The sequence below is a fragment of the Scatophagus argus genome, chromosome 3 (genome assembly GCF_020382885.2).
Source record: "Scatophagus argus isolate fScaArg1 chromosome 3, fScaArg1.pri, whole genome shotgun sequence".
Lineage (NCBI taxonomy): Eukaryota > Metazoa > Chordata > Actinopteri > Scatophagidae > Scatophagus > Scatophagus argus.
Genome location: NC_058495.1, coordinates 10959019 through 10980867, shown reverse-complemented (window position 1 = coordinate 10980867; position 21849 = coordinate 10959019). Strand labels below are relative to the sequence as shown.

Here is a 21849-nt window from a genome sequence, read left to right as displayed (position 1 = left end):
TGGGATGGATTTGGCTTCAGTTTGCCACAACAGTGAAAACCTCAAATATACGTAAATGGATGTAACATTTCAAATTGGATATATTTATAATGCAAAATTCCAAAAGTCATTTCGTATTTTTATTGACAGGTCAAATTGTCTGCAAAAAGTCAACAATTAAACCGTCAGGGAGAGTAAAATCTGAACATAACTAGTGGGAATATTAACCGAGAGGGATCACAAAGCCACAGCGACTTAAACCCAGTGAGTATAAATAAGTACATCTGAATGCAGAGAGTTTAGGCTTTTCTCTGATGTGGACCTTTGTTCTTTATGGAGGTGGGCCAGAAGTCCAGACAGAGGGAGTTTATTAAGGCATTTTTATTTGCTGTTGGACTGCACCTGCACTGTGTCGAACACCAAATCATAAGTATAAAAATGACTGAGAAAAAAAAAGCGGGAAAAAAATCCCCATAAGCTTTCATTACAGAAACAAATGAATTGTTAAAACAATATGCTCAAAGGTTATCACTTTAAAGATTTCAAAAGACAAAGGAACAACAAAATTCTCAAATAGGACATCAACTTTTCAGGCGTGAAAAGAAAGATGATTCCCCTTTTAAAATGTTTAGTAATTCAAATGTGCATTGCCCATTTGCATATTTATTCTTCCTTCTTGTGGTGATGCTCCTCACCCTCTGCTTCTGCTTTCCTACATGTGGCTCAGTGGTCTCACTCCTGGCTGTGGACATGCAGGTCTCTCTGGATTTTCTCTGTGGCCTCAGCCATAAGCTGGCAGGACTTCTTGTGTTTAGGCCAGTGCTTCACTTGACATTCTCTAAGAAATAAAACAAAACAATAAGACGAACAAGACTGTTTTCATAAGTGGAAAAATATCAAAACTTTAGTGTCGATGTCTGATGATGTCATGGATCAGATGTCATATTGTGTGCTTGATGTGGGAACAAGGACTTGAGCTTACATTCATTATCTCGTTCTTTCAGTCATAACGCTTGTGACCATGGGTGAGTGATGGAAAGAGCATTGACAGGTAAATGAAGCCCCTCCACACCATGACAGTCTGCCACTGCTACAGGCCCTACATCTATACAACTCTTACCTGTGACAGTACCATTCTCCCTGACAACGAGAGCATCTCTTTGCAGCCTCTTTCCCACAGAGCCCACATTTTGGCTTCTCAGGGAGTAAACTCTCCATCAAATCCAGGTTGTATGTCTGGGCCAACCTGGCAAAAAAAAAAAAAAAATATATATATATACAGTGCAGATGGTTGGAGTTGACCTCTCTGTACCCTCAGCACTCAGACCCGTGTAGTACTGAAATGTAATACTGAAAGTATTACCTCTGTGCCTGCATCTTCAGGTCACTTTCAGACGGGTTGAAAGTTTCTTTAACTTGATACTTTGCTATTGCCTTCCACTTCCCAGAATTCTCTCTCACAATGTGGTTCCATATTTCTGGGATCTGCGCATAAAGCAAAGATTAACATAAATGCACACAGTTGGTGTAGAGACATCTGAGTGTGTGTGTGTGTGTGTGTACCTGTTCTAAGATGAGCTCTTTTTTTGGAGGTGCAGGGTCTGTAACGGCAAGATGAGCCAGGTAACGCTGCAGTTCCACCAGGTTTGGCAGCTGATCAATCAACACTTCTGTCAAGAAACCCCGGAGCTGCAGCACAGGAAGAATAACAACATTGACGTCATCAGAGTTTTCTATAACGAGTTAAGCAGAGTGCAGTTTAAAAAAATGGAAAAAAAAGAAGTGTGATTACAGGAGAATACACAAGGCTCTCTGCTTATACAATTAATGCAACAGGAAGAGGATGAGAAAGCGTATAATAGGAGGAAACATCTTAGTCAAAACAAGCCTTAGAAACTGAATCTGTGTTTTCACAAGTTGGAGGACAATGATCTGACTTCCTAAGCTTCTGTTTACAGATAATATACGCTGGCCATCAGGTTACATGTTCATTAACTAAAACAGCTCAAGCAGCGCCACACCTTGGACATGAAGGGATGATGAAAATGTAACAACATACCTTTAGAAGCTGGTTCTTGTTAAAGTTGTTGAAGTCGTATTTTCTTTGGCAGTCTTCCTTCAGCATCAGATTGTAAAGGGAAATCCAGACCTGACCATCTAGTTTTGTTATCTTCAAACGGTCCTCAACAGGAATCTTCTGCCATCTGCCATTTATGAACTTTTCTACTTCACCTTCGGTGGGTGACAGAGAGGAGGACATTGAAAAAAAACAAGGTCATTTATCAGTCAAAAGCAAAAATCTAAGGACACATTTGGTATGCAGCAGGTGTAATATACCTTCTCTGAAGCGACTCCAAGGGGAGCAGTCAATCAGTTGAACCAGGACACAAGGGACGTTATGAGTGCACAGCATGCGATTGATAACACTGATGCTGCGAAGAAGAAATCTACTTTAGTGGTGAAACAACTTGTAAATGAAAAAAATGATCAGTTAAGAGAAAATCAATCTTATCTGACTTGGTAATTAATAAATATTTAGGTCCAAGCGAAAGAGATTCCACCTTTTCAAATGTCAAAATTGCTTTTCTTCTGTTTTATAGATTATTAAATCAGTAAGGAGAATAACCATTGCAGCATTAGTCAGCTGCACCCTTACCTCCAAAAAAAGAAAATGCAATGCTTTAGCTTGAAGTCTAAATGCGTAAAACTCTTTCCTGTAAAGTTCATGTCCCTAAAGCACACAGGCAGTCCAGAGGCTGCCATACCTCTCTGTGTGGTCAGTGATGTAGCGCAGCACAGAGACGGCCTTCAGGGAGATCTCAAACTCCAGTGCATCCCTCTGCATCTGCAACTCCTTTGTCAAGTGAAAGAAATGATGTGGCTGATCAGTTTATTTGAAGATGCAACAGACTAAACAACGGCACCAATAAAAGCAGCATAAATCCCGTAAAGACTCTTGTACCTCTATAGAGGAAACGACTGCTTTCCCTGGCAGGCTGTGTTGATCACGAGATGTCACACAATCCCTGGTTACTTTGCTGACCAGCAGGGTGAGTTTGCGGTGGCAGTAATCCACCAAGTCAAGCACAGAGTCATCAGCTGCCTCACATGACTCCTACACAACACACAAAACTCTTTCAACTTACAACATAAAGTTCAATTTATGACTAGATAAAAGAGCTAAGAGTCAAGATTGCCTAACTGTGTGATCACATCTATGTCTTGAAGCATGTAAAACATTCTGCAGATTTATATAATATTAGGCCTATTTATTTGTGTAAGCACTGACCTTATGAAACATTATTGTCTCAAGAAGGTTTATGATAGTAGCTTCATGGTGGATCTAAGAAGGAGACATTAATGATACATGACATCAGTTAAGGGCACTACATGCTGATCATCACTTTCCATCTGCTTTCACACTCACCACCATGTAAAGATGAAATGTGTTCTTGGGATTAAAGTCCTGCAGTTGACACAAGACAGGAAACACTTTTTGCTTCCACACTTCCACAAGGATCATTTCATGGACCAGAACAGGTATCTACAGAGGAGGAGGAAAATAAAATAAAAAGATATTGTAGGGTTTTTCATTGAATTTTTGCAGGGCTTGTGTAAATGCCACTGATATTTGGCATCATGTGTGGAGAGGGAGCAGTCACCTTTCCATATGACACCAGGAGCTCCTTGACAAACTCATCATGCATGGCAGAAGCATTCAGTATGGCCTGCATGTTAAGTTTCTCAATGTACTCATGCTGCCTGAACCACCTGTCAACACAGTTAATACATAAAAATCCTTAAACAGCACAGAGTTAGACTTAATGAAATGCTACTTTATGAACTGCCCATAACTCTAAGGTGGAATTACTGCCCCCACAGTCAAAACCAAAAATGGAGAAGCATCAGCTCGAAGCTCTCATTTCGCTCAGAAAGTTTCACTGCCATTTAATTCCATATATTTTTTAATTGTCTTGCGGTTGAAAGGTGCCATAAAATATCTTTACCAGCTGCAACATTTAAGGAGTTTACACAACAGTGTATTAACACAATATACTTTACTCTGAAATGGGCCGTGCTGCTTGACGAGTACTTTTACTCACGTCAGGATTTCACTGTAACAGAGCATTGCTACACTGTGGTAGAAGTATTTTCATCAAGTAAACGATCTGACTACTTTCTTCACCACTGCAATAAATGTGCCATTAGAGAACAGTAAAGTACTGAGGGTTTGAGTATTTCAGGACGTCACAATGCGGATCTTCACTGAAGAGGCCATCGTAAACTACTTTATGTAAGCTGGTACACATTGTACCTCGAGTGAATCCTGAGTATACTCAGGATAAACTAATTCGTTGGGTTTAGGTTTTGTAACCTGGCTAACGTAACTAGGTAGCTGGTTCACCTTACCTCGCCGAGCCCACTTCCTTGAGGGAGAAAGTTTCCAGACTTTGAACAAACCCTTCTGCCTCGACAGGCAGAATCAACGACGAGTCCATTTTGTTATAGAAAACACCGCAACAAGCTAACAAGTAAATATATAATGAATTTAAGCGTCTCTTCAGTCAAGTGCTTTCTGAAGTGAACTAGTGTTAGCGATGACCGTCGTTTGGAGTGGTTGTCATGGTTACTGTAAAGCAAGCGCACACAGAGCGCAGTACCTCCCCGCCGCCAGAGGGGGGCGGTGCACCTTCAAGTAAAACAACCGAGCATCACTTTGCCCAAAGTCAGTGAGGGAGGAAGTTTTCAGAGCAGAAGTAGCGTATCAAAAAGTATTCACCCATACATTGCTGGCTAACTGACAACATTATCATACAGCATTCAAATAAATGTCATGATGTGAAAGATATTAAACACACAAATAAAGTACAAGTAACTTAAGTCTGTACAGTATAGTAAAATGAATTTTCCTACAGCTTGATAATGAGATCTGCGTTATCTACTCCCTCATTTGATAAAATGTGCATTTTTTGCATCAATTTATACACTGATTTACATATGCAGTGTGATTTAAGGCAAACGGTTGGTGTGATATCTTTTATTACTCTCAGATATTCTATAGAGTAGTAATACATATCACCTTCCCCAACTTGACCTAAACAGAGCAGTATGCCAATTCCTGATGAAGTGGATGTTAGTTAAAAAAAAAAAAACAACACACTAATCTCACATAAAAAATACAAAATACTACTTCAACAATTTTCACTGTTGCTCCTCTCAAAGAAGGCATCTGTGGTTAAGGCATCTCTGTGTCTCTCAGTCTGATGGCTGCTGCTCTGTTTTCAGCTCGTGTCACTTCCAGCACACCACGATGTTGGGATCGTTTTCCAGACGTTCGTCCAGCTCCTGGTAACTGATCCCTGTAAAAGACGTTGTAAGCATACTTGTCTTCGACCATTACTTATTACTTATGATAAACAAATACAGAGAGCTTTAAAACTTGCCTGTTTTGCAGCAGATCTCATCATAACTGTGACAACCAGTATAGAGTCGAGGCGGCCTGCTCCTCTCATCGCGGATCACCTTCACCGGATATTTCTGCAGTCGTCGAATAAGGGACTTCATCAGTCCAAACTGGATCAGTCTCCTGAAAGGCAACACATGACATGACACACATGTGAGGACGCACAATACGGATTTAAATTTCACATTCACACATCATTCTATTTTAAAAAGATAACCTGTAGATCATGCACATCTGAGGGTAATAAAGGCTAAGATGTAGTGAGGTGGATGATCACATATTCTGTGGCTCCATAAAGATTTGCTGGATTTAAACTCAGACTCCATCCCCTCCGCCTCTATGAACCCTTGCAGAACATTTATTGCAAATGGCAATCTTCTTCTTCTTCTCCTTGTCCTTCTCAGTGTTTACTTCATATTGCAAAGCAACTTTAAAGGTGCACACCACCACCTGCTGCAGCACACTGTGTAGATAACGGGCTTGTTAAGTCAGTGAAAGTAATCTGGCTTCATACTGCTGGCTTTAACTTCATTTATGGCCAGTAGCTGGTAATATAAAATTTCCCAGTATCAGGCCAATAATTTATTGCTCCAGTACATATTGTACATAAATGTCACTCTGACATGATTTTCCAAGAGTCATAAAGTGTTTTCAGGTACTGATAAAAGTGGCCGATGCTGACCTCTCATCAACCCTTTGAAGCTGCTGTGAGTAACGAGAACAAAGGTCTCTGACTGTGGTTCCTGGACTCAGGCCGCAGTACAGCTGGAACACGTCCCTCAGACTGGCACGCTTCTGACCTGACAGGCCACACAACAATGCAATCACAAAATCAAATAAACAAATAAATAAATAACACTTGCGTTCAATAATCGTGACCCCTGTTTACCCTGCTTGGTGACGTAGCTGAGGCACTCCTCCTGAACGGACTTGTCATCGATGAGGCTCTGGACTTTGGGTGTGGTGCAATACACGTTAGAGTACTGGAGGGGAGGTAAACAGCACATGACAATCAGCAACATAAATGAACCTGAAATCATAAGTAATATAGTATTAATATGAATAATATTTTGAGAAGAAGGCAGAAAATGCATAAGAAAAAAAATCTGAATATTTTGAAATACTAATACACTCAGGTGAGAGCACTTTGTTAGCTTTGATGTGTCAAATGACAGATGTGGAAGATCAGAAGTTAAAGGTTAAATTATTTTATTACAAAATATTATGAAATTGTTCTCATAATATTTTCCCTTTCTTTCACATTGGCCTGAATAATACATCAAAAATAGCACCACCTCATCACCATAGATGCACAGTTGCAGCAGAATGATTTCAGTTAAATACCTGAAAAATGGACACCAAGGTCACCACACCATAGTAACTGCAAAGGAAACAGAGGATCAGTATAGACTACAGCTTTTGCTTTTAGTGGAAATAAAAGTCTCACAGCACTGAAGTGCCACACACACACTGCCTGAGTCATGAAGGATTACATAATCTGGAAACAGCAAATGTGATGAAACTGTTGCTTTCCTAGAGAGCCAACGCACAACAGCACTGAGAAACAGGATAATGGCTTATCCTGACGTGTGAGGGTGGATCAGCCCATCGTGTTGTGTCTGAAGACTCCTATCTGCAGATGCTGCTGGTGTACGGGCTTACTGGATGGAGAAAACAGCGGACGAGGGTGTTTGTTCTATTCACTGGCATGTACTCACAGGAGGTTCTGCACAGCAATGCGAACAAGATTCAGCTCTACATCCGCTTCAGCAGAGATCTTCTGGATGTGTCTAAATCCATCGATATAGGGCAGGATCTGCAGTACACAACATACAGTGGAACATTACTGCTTTGTTCTGAACTCCATGACCTGATAAGGTGTATATTCACTACTGAGTACCACCGTCTTGTGAGTCTGTTCATTATTACGGCAATAACACATTCCTGAAGCAGCAAATGGCACCTCCTCCTGCACCACAGCCTCCTTTTCAACTATCAACTATCAACTTACATGTTTTAGAGCCAACATCGATACTAATTATTAGCGATCGAGTAAACAGATAACCGATGTTTGGAATTGATGCACATTTGCAGTAAATGTGAAAGTCAAAATTTAGAATAACCAGTGATGGAATACAGTATAGACAGCACAGTAAGTATAATTTACTCAAGTACTGCACCTGAGTACCAAACTGTACAATTCTGAAGTAATATATAAATACGTTACTTAGTATTTCATTATATGGCGACACTATACGTCTCTCCACTACATTCTGGAGGGAAACATTGTACTTTTTACTCCACGACATATGACAACTTTTATCAAAACGTTATTGACAATCAGACAAAGAAGAAACACTGATAATTGGAAAAATGCTGAATAGCAGACCCGTAATCTGCTGGACTGATAATCTGTTCTAGTCTATTGCTACTCCTTTCCATCCATATATTAAAAGAAGTAATACAACTGTTAACTTACCGCTACATGAACAATGAAAACAGGCCTTTAAATTTAATTTCTCACAGTATTTCACAGAATTGTTGTACTTAGTTTATCACATCTCTCGACATCAGCCTACCTGTTGAGTGGTAAGATCCCACTGCGATTTGATAAAATGGTCTTTGCACTGGGTGAAGACAGGAACATCATACTCCTGCACAATTGGAGGGTCCTTTCGCAGCTGGATCAGCTTTAGATGAATGGTATTAGACTCATCTAAAACAAATACATAACGGAAAAAGAGACTAGATTAAAAAAAATAAGTCCTGACAAGTATTGTCACCACCATACCAACAATTGTTTTACAAAATGCCAAAAGAGCTAAACTATGAATTCTGGCACTCAGTACATTTCTTAGAAGAGCACATACAGTTAGAAGGCACCACTAACACCAACTAAAGTCAAAGTTATAATAAATAAATTATAGCAATGATCAGGAGTTATGTTTTCCCTTTTGAGGGATCAATATGTCTCTTATTCTTTCATTCATTCTGATCAGTTCTACAAATAGGTCTAAATAGTCTGTCAAATGCTACACATGGATGTTGTTCAGATACACGAATTGACTGATAGCACATTATTGGTACATTTGTTTTCACAATGCAAGAAATAATAATTTGAATGCTACAGCTAGTAAAACGACAAGCATTCCTAAACTTAGCAGGAAAACTCTAAGCAGCCCAGCTCTGACTACTGAAAAAGCGTCATTAGTGTTCAGTGAGCATGTGTCTTATGAGTTTGAATGTGTTTTCTCTCTTTGCAGCACATGCTGTGCACGACTGCCTGCACAGTGGTGCTGTTGTGTTTTGGGACCTTTTCAGTCTGTAATGACAAGTTTCACTAAATTCAGCTTGGACACATTTTGTGACTTTGGTTCTGCTGCAACAATATCTGCAAACAACGAAATGAGCAGCTGATGTTTCAGCACTTTCTCAACACGCACTGCATGCATTGCACCACCACCGTCAGACACAGAAGGTTGTTTGCCACAGATAAAACTCTAATACTCAAGGTAAAATACAAAATAATACCAATTGGTAACGTGCAGGCTCCTGTGGCATTAAGTTCTTCCAACAAGGTTGACATAATGGGTAACAGTTTCTGCTTGCTCTCCTCATTGGATATAAAGCCACTCTCCAGCTGCAACACAACAAAGTAAAAATATTTATGGTGTTTTATTACCTGTCACAGACACACCGAACACAATCAATCACACACGACAGCAATAACAAGTACAGATATGCAAATGCATTGTTTTTATACACTATACCTCCAGAGTTGTGAGATACCCAGACAACTTCTTGACAATCGGCTCGAGGGCACAAGTGTTGGTCTGGGCATCACAAACGAGGCCCAGGTTAAACAGGAGGGCATTTCGGCTGTACTTTTTATGTTCGATGCACACAGGACACCCGATTAACTTTTTTCCCATGGCAGTGCTGCAGAAGATATAACGAGCGCAGAGGATAGAGTGATAATGAAGAAAATTAATATCATGGTATTCGCTTGTAAACAAAAACACAGATCACATGTAGAAAAAAGAAATTAATTATGGCACAGATGCAGAAGAGGAGCATGATATTACGTACACTGTTATTAATTTATTTTGCAGTTCTGGCTTGGTGATGATATAAACCTGAACTGTGTCAAAGAGCTCCCGCGAAATGTATTCCTCTGGGACCTGTTGAGAGAGGACACGGAAACACTGTATGACAAAATGTATCCTATAGGATACACTGAGGGGATTATGTACTTTTCACTCTCAAGGTCAATACCACACGAATATGCAGATGGATTCAAAACCTGTTTATCATTAATGTGATCAGTTATTCTCATTTTAATCCCATTACACATAGAGTAAAACACATGGATGCAGGTAACATGGGTCAAACTGCACCACTGCTTGGATTTTATTGTTACAATGCACGTGTGACAAAATTAAAAACTTAAGGGGACCACATCATGCAGCTCCTGAGAGCATTTCAAATACTAAATGTGATCCCACATAGGGATTTATGTTGTGTAAATGACACACCTCAACTTGATTTAAAGAAATGATGGCTGATGACTACTGCAAAATGTTTTGCTTGAGAGTAAAGAAATAAACACGGCTGGTGTTAACATATTTATCTGAGCTCCTATGGGACACATGGCAGAAACTAGAGGAAAAACACCACCTTACACTTAATTTTCATGTACTTTAAGTTTCTGACTCCAAATATGATTACCATAACTTCATCATAAGGTTGGTAGTGACTGTGGTAATTAATAAGACAACTGTGATCATTTTATTTCAACTCCCCCGGCCACAAATGTTGAACTATGGTTCTAAACCCTCAGACCAAACACATTATTTGCACTTACCTGATATGTTATCTTTGGACCCAGAGTGGGGTGAAACTCACTGAAAAATATGCACTCTATTCGATTGCTCATGCCCATCATAGACCTTTGTCAAGACAACTTTACTCCAGAGAATTATATAAATAACAAAGTTTAACTACTCCGTTTTGCTTGCAGATGACAGTATCCTGTGCGAGTCTGCCTCAGCTGTTATTTAGCAGCTGAAGCTAGCTGCTAGCTTCCCGTTGTAACGTGAAAACACAAGCAAGACGCCTCCCGGGAAATACATTTAGCAGGTCCAATGTCTCGACATGGACGGAACAAATGTCTTATCACTGTACTGGACTGAAAACATGAGGTCAGCCTAATGCCAAACTATCCCACAACTCTCCAATACTGGACACATTCATGCACACCAGGATGAGGAACAACAATACTGATGACTTCACGAGCGCCTCGTAACTTACAACAGCATGATACGGAGCAAGTTACGAATGTGGGTTTTTCTTTTCAATAATCCGTAAATAATAATGACAAGGTTTATGCTGAAAGGTTTTCATGCTTTTCTCACAACTTTGATGCTCCTAGTTGCGTTATTTTATGGAGAAAACATTCTCACAGGTAGTTTGAGGTTCATACGTGACTAACTAAAAGACAGTGTCAATTGTATACTTCAGTTTTATTGTCACAATTACATTATCTCAACGTAAAAAACCCAAAACAAAATCCGTTCGGGTTCCAGTGCTAATTACCAATTCTTTTAATTACCACCGTTTTTCGGGCGTTCCATCATCACGGTTATCACTTATTCGACAGTCCTTAAAAGCAACACTGCTCACCAGAGTCAGTGCTGCGCAGCGCGCACCGCATGCGAAGACGTTTTGCGTCAGGTCAGCAGATGAAAACACATTGCTGTGCCATGTGTAGGAAAAACATTGTGCTCTATCGTGCCGCTTTCCTGCACAAAATATTGTTTAGTGTTCACATAGTACGACACAGGTGACCCAAAAAGTCAGCATTTAGGGCAACAGAATACCTTAGAGATGCAACGAGTACTTCCGATGGTTACACAAACTGTGTACAAGGATATAAGTTTATAGGGTGGTGAAGAGGGGTGCTTGGTACGGTCAGTCATGTGGAGAACATCTCTGAGTGTACGCCGCAGATGCTTTGGACCAAAGGTGGGCAAATGGTCAAACTGATTGTTTTTTAGCTGTTGACTTCAGGGAATCTTCTCAGTGCACTAACATGTAATGCTAACTGTTTTTGAGCATAACGGAAGTTGGGTGTGATAAGTTCACCCTTTTATTTGAGTGGATCAGAGATCTTTATCGGTAAGTGGCGGTGGCCAACAAAAGCTAAGGTGTAATTTTAGTTACAGGAGGGACAGACGCTAGATAATCTGGACAAATAATCACACTAACATTCCCAGCTGTAGCCTGAATCGTTAATCACCAAGATATATAAAAAAAAGGAAGGAAGTAATAGGCATTCATGTATGAGAGAAAGTGGGGATTAGGTTTATAAATTTAAAATGCTAAAATTAAACCTGATTTGAATCTTTAATACAAGGTTGATACAATGGCTTTGGGAATTTGGTAAATTGTTGAAAAGGTGTACTTTGAAACTGCTGAAGAATGAGCTCATGCATCTGATGTGATGTCAGTAATACTGAGGAGGTCAGGCCTCTTTGTGTATCCACAAATACGCCTACAGAGCTGCAACTTTGATTAATCCTTAAATCACTTCTTATTCACTTCAGTAACTGATTACTTTTAGTATGTTAAAAAATTATAAGTGTCCATCGCAATTCGTAGAACCTAATGATGCATCTCAAAATTGATTATTTAGTAGTCAAAAGAAGTTTAAGTGTGCTTGTAGGAAATACTAACATTTAAGAAGCTCTCTGCCACAAACATTTGCTAGTCTCACTGAAAATTTAACTTGATATATTCAAAAAACAATTCTGTGTTTTCCTGTCAGTGACAACAACTCATTCACTTACACTACATGAGGGACAGTTGATAAGAAGCATCTCTTGGTATCACGCAGTCTTGTACTGGGTTGTATTATGTTGTGCAGGTAATAACCTCTCATAAATATGTGTACAAATTACTTGATCCTCCACTGTGCACGTGACAGCTGCTGAAACATGCATCTTGAGTGTATGTCGGTCAGTGCTGTCTGGCGTTTGACCTGAAATTGAGTCTGCAAATTTGACTCCTCCTCCTCCTCCTACAGCATCACTTAAATGGTGATGGAGATTCGACAAGAGCTTGTTAAACCATAGTTAGAATGCATGGCAGTTTTTCTGGTTATTTAAATAATTCCGATGTTTTTAGAGGATTTGGGGCTCCCATGCGGTGCGTAGATGCAGCACTCCAGCCTTACCTGCAGGCAGGATCACAGCCCTTCAGGCAGTGGACCTGTGGAAGCAGCACTTTGTGGAGAGAGGTGTGACGGAGCCTGAAGAATCAAGCCACTACATCATTGCTTATCTGCATGGGGCTAAAACTGTGAGTTGAAATTTTGCTGAGATCGTTCTACAGCATGTGACATGATGTCTGAAAAGCCGTCTTCACGTTTCATAGCATCCCCTCTTGTTCTTACGTGTCATTTCTTCATCCAGATTCAAAGTCTTGACCGGAGGAAGTTAACAGAATTTCTCAGCCAAGAAAAAATGGAGCAAATGTGGCAGCTCTGCACTAAACGTCTATCCAGGTAAAAAAGTTTCTACATACACTACCTCCATATAAATGTTTTTTTAATACAGAATTCTTATAAAAGTGTGTGTTCTTTGTAGAATGCCTGTGCAGTATGTGATTGAGGAGTGGGACTTCAGAGATCTAACACTAAAGATGAGGCCTCCTGTGTTCATACCAAGACCTGAAACTGAGGTTAGACAGGAAAAGAACAGGCCACGCATACAGTATGTGTAGAGTATACAGAGAAATCGTAGAGATCATACAAAACCAGAGCAGTGTTTTTATCTGTGTGTTGGTGCAGGAGTTGGTTGAACTTGTGCTCACTGATCTGGAGAGGAAGCCTGGGACTGGAGTGGGTACAGATACATGCTTGGAAGTTGGATGTGGCTCCGGTGCCATTTCTCTTAGTTTGCTGAAAAGTCTGCCTCAGGTGAGATTTGTGTTTATTTTACGAAATTGATTTTTAAGCAACCTTCCACCACTTTGATTCAGGCTGAAATATCTCAAGAGTATTGGATAGATTAGCAGGAAATTTGCCACAGACATTCGCGGTCCCCAGAGGATAAAGGCTGCTAAATCGCTGGTCCCTTGACTTTCCCTCTAGCTCCACCAGCAGGTCAAAGTTGTCACTTATTCTGTGAAACATCTCAACATCATAGAGATAGATTTCCATGAAACCTGGTACAGGCCTTCATGTTCCCCTCAGGATGAAATGGAATTGCTTTGGTGATCCCCTGTCATTTCATCAAGTGTAAAATATTTGCAGAACTAATGCCATTCCCATCAGCCTCAGCTGTACCTTGTGTTTAGTTACAGTTGCTAAATATTAGCATGTTAACACACTAAACTGAAATGCTAAACATGGTAAACATGACATCTGCTAAGCATAAGCACGTTAGAACAAAGAGTGCTTCACCAACTGAGTTTGCACATTGTCTGGATGTTTTTCATCTCTTGCGGTCTGCAGGCCCAACATGATTTGTGATAAAAGATAAATATATTACAATTCTGATAATCAAGTGTGAATATGAGTTTCCTATCTTTCGAGGTTGGATACATTGAGTTTTTAGACTGACACATCCTGTCAGCCTAATTCTGAGGCATCACAGCAGCTATAGGCGGTAGTGGATGGCTGTGTGACATTTTACAGACATTTTAAATGACTATTTACTTAATAACCTTGTCATGCAGACAAACACAGCAGTTCAGACAAATACACATTTTCCCTGAGGTTGTTGTATCCACACAGTAGACAGCAGTTTTTAATTGCCGTTTGTCTTTCACCAGCTTAAAGCACGTGCCTTGGATCAAAGCCAGGATGCAGTGGATTTAACAAGAGAGAATGCAGTAAGGTAATTGTACCGTATCACACGAAAACAGATTGTAAATGTCTTTTCTGATTTACCTTTATTTTGGTTAATGACTTCCAATGAATGTTAGGGGTGTAATGTATGCAGATTTTTCTCTTCAGGTTGGGGCTTCAGGACAGATTACAGGTTTATCATATGGATGTAATAAAAGGTAAGTGAAAGCAGCACATTGCAATTATTAAATAACTACAGTGTTGATAAAAAAAAAGAAAGCCTTTTAACTTGTGTTTTGTCAGATGCAGAGGCTGTGCTGAGCCTCTGTAGCTCTGTCTCAGCTTTGGTCAGTAATCCTCCATACCTGTTCTCAGAGGATATGACATCACTGGAACCTGAAATTTTCAGGTAACTAAAACATGTTCAGCTTCTTGAAATAAATGTTTTTATTTACCCCTCCATAGCTAGCATTTAGAAGCATCACCAAATGTGTGTAAATGGTTAGAACACCTTATAATAAAATATAATGTAGCTTAAAAGCATTTACACACATGTGACTAATTTAAAGGCGGATTCATTAGGTAGTACATCAAAAAAATAAAATGTGTTGTTTCAGCTTTCAGCGACCAAAAAAATACATTTAAATCAATATGATTAGCAGTTTAATACGTTAAAGTATGTGATTTAACAGTAGCTTTACCACACGAAGGTCATGCTAGAGTCTAAGAGCTGAGATGGCAGTCACTGACTGTTTTTATCCTCTCTCTATCTTTAGCCAAGGCTTGCTGTAGCTACCTTACTAGCTAGCTTTGGCCTGAATTGCCCTCCTGCTCCAGCTGTGTGCAGTTGTGACTGTAATTGGTTTGTATATAGCAACTGCAAATTTAAGATACTGTCTCCTCTTAAATCATTCATTTTGATAGCATAGAGTGGTAAAACAGGTGTCAGCACGTCAGACTGTAGCCTGAGCTAAAATTTAACTGCTGCAAACATGTAGTCACTGAATTTTGGCTTTGTAGACAGTATCTTGGGTTATTTAATGTGCAATGAACCTTTTACTTAACTCTTCATGTACATTTTATAAAAACTAAACAAGGGGTTTGATATAAAGAAAAATAAGTGAAAAATAGAATAGAAACTTGTTGTTTCGAATTAACCAAACCAAAACTCCCTGAAAGTGCATAAAATTTATCAAATTAATTTGCATCAGTTGTCCTTTGAAATGTGTGTATTTTTTAAATGCGTGTCATCAGATGGATGTATTTAGTGCAATTTGCATACTGTATGTCCAGGTTTGAGGACCACGCTGCTCTAGATGGAGGTAAAGATGGCCTAAAAGTGATCAAACAAATTTTGACGTTGGCTCCACAGATTCTATCGAATCATGGGTAAGGAACCCAATTACTGGACACACACACACACACGCGCGCACACAAACCCACCTGGATTTAATTCCTAACAGCGTTGTTGGCTTGTCACAGGAACAGCATGTTCTGAAAAACACACGTATCGTGTTGCCTCTTTAATGAGTTAAGCTTTTTAAAACACTGCCAGTAAATACAGTTCCGGACATGTGCCACTGCTCTCATCTCAAGGGTACCTCTGATAATCTTGTCCTGCTTATAATTAAATTTTAATGCATTTTGTGTTCTTTTCCTGGTGAATAACAGTCGTGTTTACTTGGAAGTGGACCCCAGACAACCCCCACTCATTCGGCAGTGGGTGGAGGCGAATGTGGAAGAGATCCATTATGTGGAGACGCGGCACGACGTGACCGGCAGGTCTGTGTAGAGAACCTCTTAGCCTTTATGTCTGTCACCTGGGCTTCATTAAATCATTTTATCATCATTTAACCTGCTGTGACTTCATGCTAAATTTGTATTCTTGTTCATCTCACACAAAAACCTAATGTAATATTACAAAATGAAGCCCAGTGCACTCTTAATTTGTGCTTCTTTTGCCGCAAGTCCAAATTAAGAGTCAAACTGAGATATTCATAATCATTTTTTTTTAGGCCGCGATTCTGCATCCTTCAGTACAAGAAGTCAAACAAGGACCACAGGCAAGATCTGGATTGAGAAACTGAGATCCTATTACGCTGGCTTTAGCCCAGGTTGCCACAGCCTCAGCTCCCCTCCCCCCACTGAGCCGCCAAAGCACGCGCTTGGACCCATTTGATCACACAAAATTCACAATTTTCAGGAGCTCAAATCATTGTGATGTTACTGTTGCACTTTGAATCTGGTAACATTTGTGACTACATCCTGTGCCACAATAAAATGTGCACGAGATGACACAAGAGGGCTCAAAGCTGAAGGTAATTACCGAGGCTTTTCTTAGAACCCTTCCTCTCAGAAACTCACCGTCCTCCCAGGAAGCATTCAGTAGTTCCGTGAAACGGCTGATGAACGGTCCTCCCCTTCGCTTGTCCATTCGCTGACTCAGATGCAGGCTGTATGCATTGTTGAGCAAAAACACACACAATGTGGCCTTTACTTCCTCACACAATCTGCATCTCCCACACACTTAAAGCTCAAAGGCCACAAAGTCTTTGTGTTTCAAAGGTGATTGAAGGCGAAAAGATTTCGTAACAAGTGTCACAAGAGCAGCCATCATGTGGTAGTGAACAGTGATTATGATGACATTGTTTCTTTTTGCCTTGTGAGTAATGCTGGCATTTTAAGCGATAAGAGAAGGAAAACATGAAGGACAGCGTGTTAGCCTCCACTTGCTTATTTTAATAGAAAAATGAACATGTAAAAGGTAGAAAAATGTCTTACTGGGAAAAATAAAATGGCATAAAAGACGTATAGATGGAATTGCTGTACTTCCTAGGAACAGTATGTACATCCACAATTGATGAAGGTAAAATGGATATGGACAATTTCCACATTCTTCATAAAAAAAGTGTAGATTACAGTACTGAAGTTCGCTCATAAGTCATCTTTCTCTGGGATACTTCACCACCCAGTCCTGGACAAATTAAGCGTGAAACCAGGCACGCAAGTATTAACTGAATGTGTACATATTTCGTCAGCAAAAACATGACCCTGTGTCCAGTATTTTTGAGACTGGCCTACAACTGCTGGAGCAGCAATGTCATTTACAGGCAAGGACCTTTTTGTAAAGTCAGCTGAGATTCAGCCACAATATTGGACTTCAGGGACCCCCCCTCATACTTTGAAGGGATAGTCCTGTATGTAACGCAGCAGAGGCCTCGGGAGTGGTAGCTGGTCAGGGCAGTCAGAGTGTCTGTTGATGACGAGGCGTGTGAGGTGCTGTAAGGAGGGAGGCTCCTGGGGTTTGTACAAGGCCCGCTTCAGTTTTAATACCACCGTTGCATCCTGAATTGTCTGCTGAGAATGTTTCGGAGGAACTTCCTCATCCACCTTCCCCTCCTTTGCTTTCCTCTTTGGTCCCATGTAGTGCTGCACCAGGCTGGGCACGTTAGGGAAGGATGACAGGCTGGGCTGGGCTGGGGAGCTGGAGTCAAGCAAAAACTGGGCGCTGCTGTACTGGATCCGTATACTGGTGGGACCGCGTACAGTCCTGACCGAAAGGGTCAGCATGTACAGAGGGTGGCTGCTGTCCCGTACCAAGAAAGCTCCTTCAGATGCTTCTTGAAGTGCAGCGTGGGCCTGAGCTGCAGTTACAGCACCCCAGTACCATCCTACACACACAGATTGCTAGATATTAGTTACTCAGAACAGTCAGAGTTGTCCTTTCCACTGTCCTATATGCTGCTGGAGTCACAGCGTAGTAACTCGACATCTTAGAACAGAAAATCAAAAGCACCAAACGGATAATGGAACAATTTGTGGCTTTTTTCAGAATCTTATTTGTGACATTCAGTCGCTGCAAAAGTGAAACTTTTCATACTGTACCTGAATTTTCTAGATAGCAGAAATTACTGGCAATTGCCTGCAGATCCTTTGTGGGGTCCCATAGTGGAGGGGTGTTTTGAAGACAAGGGGCAGGAGGTACAGTTCCTGCCCGCATGCCCCGCGGGATGTCAGTGGATGGAGTAGCAGGCAGAGGAGCTCTGGGACTGCAAATAAGAAAATGGAAACTGTGGTTTAAATTGCATGAAAACACACAACAGCACAGTCACAGCAGGAATCCACATTCTTATTTGTAGCTCAATGTTTATTGCTAAATTATAATAAGAGGAGAAAGAATAAGAACAAGAATAAGAGCTCAGTTCACTGTCCACTTTCAACTTGACACCCACAAAATGTGAAAAATTCAGTCTGTTTCACATTCAGTTCACATTTTCATTTAATTATGACTGTGACGTATTTTGTGTTGCACGTATTTCGTTCATCTGTGACTGATCTCGGCAAGGACACTCTTGAAAAGACAATTTTAATTTCAGGCTTTTCTTGTTAAATAAACTACTGCTATTAGTATTGGGAAGTTTCTAAAAAAAAAAAAACATTTTTAGTTTTTACATTCTATGTTTTTATAATATACATATGTCATTTATACGTGTATCATTATACTACAAAAGTATAATAAATTAATCTATTTTATTAATATACATAAAACTTAACACTACTTAACAGTGATTTATTTTTACAGACACAGACAACTACAGAGCGTAAAAAAAACAGTAAAAAGAAAAGTCAACTCACCCTGGTACACAAAGAATCATGCTATTTCTTGAATTCTTGGAATGAAAAAAAAAAGAAAGAAAAACAAAACAACAAATCCAGTCAATTCTTCTTCGGGAAGTAAAATTAAGCTATGAACAAAGAAGCAACACCTCTGCGGGGGTATAAGCTTTTTCAAACATCGGTCCCGATAAGGCAGCTATACGCGTTATAACGAGACCAACAGCTCCGCGTACCGTCACAGGGTCTGGTCCTGTCGTTTAGAAAAGAACACTGCATGTGAAATGGAAAGAGTAAAAAACTGTTGAAAACATAGCTCTCTGTAGCAGCGGTATGGAGTGTGTTGTCACCAGAATGGGATCCAAATGTGTGAGGGACAGAGTGTAGAGGCTTGGCTTTTAAAATTTACCGTTTCCTAGAAGTCTATTCTGAGAACTCTTCACAGCACCGCCGGCTCTGACGTCACGCCGGACGCTCCAACTCTGCCGCACCGAGCGCCGCCTTTGTAACGCCGGTTGATTCGCGTTGTGACAGCTGACAACTCGGGCATTAGCAGCCTTTTGTGGGAGGTAAAACACCTTGTCTTAGCCGTTGAGTGTCGGGATAACCGTGCTGAGAGCTGTCATTTTTTTTGGCGCGGGAGGGTGTGGGGGTGACGGTTAGTGAGGCTCATATCTCCCCTCCGCTTCACCCGGCGGCTCCTGCCTTCGCTGAACCGGCGCTCGCTCCCAGGAATCGCGCGGCAGCTTCTCGCCATTCGCTTTCCAGGAATAATCGCAGGGCTGACTCCGCCCCGCCGGGCGGCACTGACAGAGTCTTCATTCTGGGAATTCACCGCCTCAACATAAAAAATAATAGGAATGCACACAGGCTGTCTCCAGTGATATAGATTCCCCTCGTGGAAAAACACGGCGAGAGGTTTTCTCGGAGGTTTGCCGGAGTAATTAAGCTCGCGAGAAAGCAAGTTGTTATTGTGACCAAATGAAAATGGGTTTACTCTAGGCCTGCTGTTAGAGAAAATGTCCCTCGCCTCACGTTTTTTCCCGTCTCGCTTTCTAAACCTGTCTTTGATTGGATTAAGGCTGATTTGTTAAAACATTTGTTTCCAATAGTAAGGTTTAGATTGGTAATAAAGTGTAACCCAGCTACTTAAAGTTTTATTTCTGCTCATTTATCTGACCTGACATCCCTTTTCTAAGGAATCTATCTAGGAAATTCCAGCTTCCACAGCTGCTAAATATTTACTTTTTATGACTAGAATCGTTCAGTGAGCTTTTATCCAAGAAGTCTTGTGGACTTTATCTGTCCCTGCTTCACCACAATGGTTTTTGTGGAAATTCATTTCATTTTATCATTTCGGTTACTAGGAAGCTTATAATATGATCTCTTTTTGTTGATCCTGACCAGACTGGAAGCATACACAGTCAATAGTAGCGCAGCACATTATAACAGGACCTGACAGATGTGGAAGAAACATTAAACTTACTTGTTTTATTATTTATTTTTTAAACACTCCTCAGCAAGCGTATTCTGAGTGTGTTGTACGAATGCCTGATGGCAATGACAGTGTTTCCAGTTGTCTTATGTATTATAATTTATTTCAAACTTGGACTTCATAATTTGAACATGTAGTTTTGTAAAATTCAGGGGCAATGAAGATTTCCTATCTGGGTTGTGTAGTAGCTGTCTTTACTGTAAACGCTGTCAACCGAGGTAAATCTGAAGATAAGGTTCAGGTTAAGTGGCTGCTGTTGAGAAGCTCACCACACTCAGAGCATAATACTAAACTGCAAGATGACAAACACAAAATATGCAGAGGAGGGAAGGTTCTGCATTTCAAAATCCAAGCCATTGTTCATTGCATCTGTGGAGATGCCGGTGTATTTGGACTAAGACTGCATCTAATCATTTTCATTATCAGTTAATCTGCCAATAATTCTCTTTCTTAATTGACTGTTTGCTCTATAGAAACAGCAAATACCAATAAGATGACCAACACAAATCCTCCAGGCCCAAAGTGACATCTAGAACTCTTGGTTTGGCCTACTAATGATCTATAAACTATATTCAATTTACTAACATGGAGGAGGAAGAAAAGTAGCAAACATTCACATTTTACAAACCAGAACCAGGGAACTTGAGTTTATTAATATTTATTAGATGATTAGTCAATTATCAGATTAGTTAGCAGACTCACTAAACCTTTCAGCTTTTTGTTTGGACTGAAATGCTGGTGGTTGTAGTATAATAACTGCTGAGGCTTCACACAGAATATTTTTATAGATCTTCTCCCAACACGGCCGTGAATATCCACTGGAAAACTCTTACTTTAGAGCAGATAAAATACAGAAAAAACATGTTAATTACAACAAATAATTATCGTAGCTTGTATGCAAAATTTAGTAATTCACCAACTGTGCTACATTAGTTTTTTGCCTGTCCACCTCAGTTTTCTGAGGTATTCTCTAAAACATTTTACATTTATTTTTTTTTGTGTGTGTTCATTATTTTCCTGAAGCTGTCTCACCGCCTCCGTGCACAAGTTTCTCTTAATCCTTTCCTTTTTGTGATTAACTCCTTCATTTCCCTTGGATTACGGGACAGCCGTGCCTGTCAGCTCACCACTTCACAAACACATTTATGCGTACGAATTCCTTGAAGAAACTTCATTTATGCTTTGTCAGCTTGCTACATACCCAGAACTTAAGAAGAATTACTAAGTGGACAGACATTTGGCACACAATGAATAACTCTTGTCTTCTTCCAGTGTGGAGACAAAACAGGCATTTCTGGAAGATTCTGAGAAAAGCTTTAAGTGCCTGGAATCACCCACATAAATCCATCTGTTGTATGAGAGAAAACCTTATTCGTCAGCAGAGCTTTGTTCTCTGGGAACAGGCCTGGAGAGAACTGCAAAATAGGTCTGTCCTCTACTAAAAAT

General features: G+C 40.3%; 4 protein-coding genes across 6 annotated transcripts; 1 reads left to right on the top strand and 3 right to left on the bottom strand.

Moving 5' to 3' along the window:
- Positions 1-343: 343 nt before the first annotated feature.
- On the bottom strand, positions 344-4629 carry zmynd10 (zinc finger, MYND-type containing 10). The gene is made up of 12 exons (XM_046383419.1): positions 4390-4629; positions 3642-3750; positions 3407-3523; positions 3269-3322; positions 2942-3094; positions 2745-2833; positions 2317-2411; positions 2039-2211; positions 1543-1668; positions 1343-1464; positions 1100-1225; positions 344-817 (listed from the first exon to the last, which is right to left on the bottom strand). The coding sequence occupies exons 1-12, from the start codon at positions 4476-4478 to the stop codon at positions 712-714; spliced, it is 1359 nt and encodes a 452-aa protein (XP_046239375.1). The 5' UTR covers positions 4479-4629; the 3' UTR covers positions 344-711.
- A 498-nt stretch (positions 4630-5127) lies between these two features.
- Positions 5128-10739, bottom strand: nprl2 (NPR2 like, GATOR1 complex subunit). The gene is made up of 11 exons (XM_046383420.1): positions 10308-10739; positions 9533-9624; positions 9214-9382; positions 8975-9083; positions 8023-8159; positions 7162-7259; positions 6788-6824; positions 6333-6426; positions 6126-6243; positions 5424-5566; positions 5128-5339 (listed from the first exon to the last, which is right to left on the bottom strand). The coding sequence occupies exons 1-11, from the start codon at positions 10386-10388 to the stop codon at positions 5272-5274; spliced, it is 1146 nt and encodes a 381-aa protein (XP_046239376.1). The 5' UTR covers positions 10389-10739; the 3' UTR covers positions 5128-5271.
- A 414-nt stretch (positions 10740-11153) lies between these two features.
- hemk1 (HemK methyltransferase family member 1) lies at positions 11154-16722 on the top strand. Of its 2 annotated transcripts, none has more exons than XM_046383425.1 (11): positions 11154-11467; positions 12629-12802; positions 12916-13007; positions 13090-13183; positions 13293-13421; positions 14279-14343; positions 14463-14512; positions 14604-14703; positions 15588-15683; positions 15966-16076; positions 16310-16722. In XM_046383425.1, the coding sequence occupies exons 1-11, from the start codon at positions 11420-11422 to the stop codon at positions 16371-16373; spliced, it is 1023 nt and encodes a 340-aa protein (XP_046239381.1). In that variant the 5' UTR covers positions 11154-11419; the 3' UTR covers positions 16374-16722. The 2 variants fall into 2 exon arrangements, with proteins under 2 accessions (XP_046239381.1, XP_046239380.1); XM_046383424.1 differs by having other exon boundaries at positions 14598-14703.
- A 290-nt stretch (positions 16723-17012) lies between these two features.
- On the bottom strand, positions 17013-19335 carry LOC124056218 (cytokine-inducible SH2-containing protein-like). 2 transcript variants are annotated; one of them, XM_046383429.1, is made up of 4 exons: positions 19318-19335; positions 18930-18964; positions 18180-18343; positions 17013-17965 (listed from the first exon to the last, which is right to left on the bottom strand). In XM_046383429.1, exons 2-4 carry the CDS (start codon positions 18947-18949, stop codon positions 17469-17471), a joined length of 681 nt encoding a protein of 226 aa, XP_046239385.1. In that variant the 5' UTR covers positions 18950-18964; positions 19318-19335; the 3' UTR covers positions 17013-17468. The 2 variants fall into 2 exon arrangements, with proteins under 2 accessions (XP_046239385.1, XP_046239384.1); XM_046383428.1 differs by lacking the exon at positions 19318-19335 and having other exon boundaries at positions 18930-19295.
- Between the last annotated feature and the right edge of the window lie 2514 nt (positions 19336-21849).

Excerpts from the sequence above, each read along its gene's own strand:
- hemk1 (XM_046383424.1), top strand. The coding sequence starts at position 11,420 with ATGTGGAGAACATCTCTGAGTGTACGCCGCAGATGCTTTGGACCAAAG. Across the intron at positions 15,684-15,965 it reads CAGATTCTATCGAATCATGG|TCGTGTTTACTTGGAAGTGG; the intron begins GTAAGGAACCCA and ends GGTGAATAACAG. Across the intron at positions 16,077-16,309 it reads CGGCACGACGTGACCGGCAG|GCCGCGATTCTGCATCCTTC; the intron begins GTCTGTGTAGAG and ends ATTTTTTTTTAG.
- LOC124056218 (XM_046383429.1), bottom strand. The coding sequence starts at position 18,949 with ATGATTCTTTGTGTACCAGG. Across the intron at positions 18,344-18,929 it reads ATGATTCTTTGTGTACCAGG|TCCCAGAGCTCCTCTGCCTG; the intron begins GTGAGTTGACTT and ends TCTTATTTGCAG. Across the intron at positions 17,966-18,179 it reads CTGCTATCTAGAAAATTCAG|GATGGTACTGGGGTGCTGTA; the intron begins GTACAGTATGAA and ends CTGTGTGTGTAG.
- zmynd10 (XM_046383419.1), bottom strand. The coding sequence starts at position 4,478 with ATGGACTCGTCGTTGATTCTGCCTGTCGAGGCAGAAGGGTTTGTTCAA. Across the intron at positions 3,751-4,389 it reads AAGGAAGTGGGCTCGGCGAG|GTGGTTCAGGCAGCATGAGT; the intron begins GTAAGGTGAACC and ends CTGTGTTGACAG. Across the intron at positions 2,212-2,316 it reads TTGGAGTCGCTTCAGAGAAG|GTGAAGTAGAAAAGTTCATA; the intron begins GTATATTACACC and ends CACCCACCGAAG.
- nprl2 (XM_046383420.1), bottom strand. The coding sequence starts at position 10,388 with ATGATGGGCATGAGCAATCGAATAGAGTGCATATTTTTCAGTGAGTTT. Across the intron at positions 9,383-9,532 it reads CAAAATAAATTAATAACAGT|CACTGCCATGGGAAAAAAGT; the intron begins GTACGTAATATC and ends TATCTTCTGCAG. Across the intron at positions 8,160-8,974 it reads AGCCTGCACGTTACCAATTG|ATGAGTCTAATACCATTCAT; the intron begins GTATTATTTTGT and ends TATTTGTTTTAG.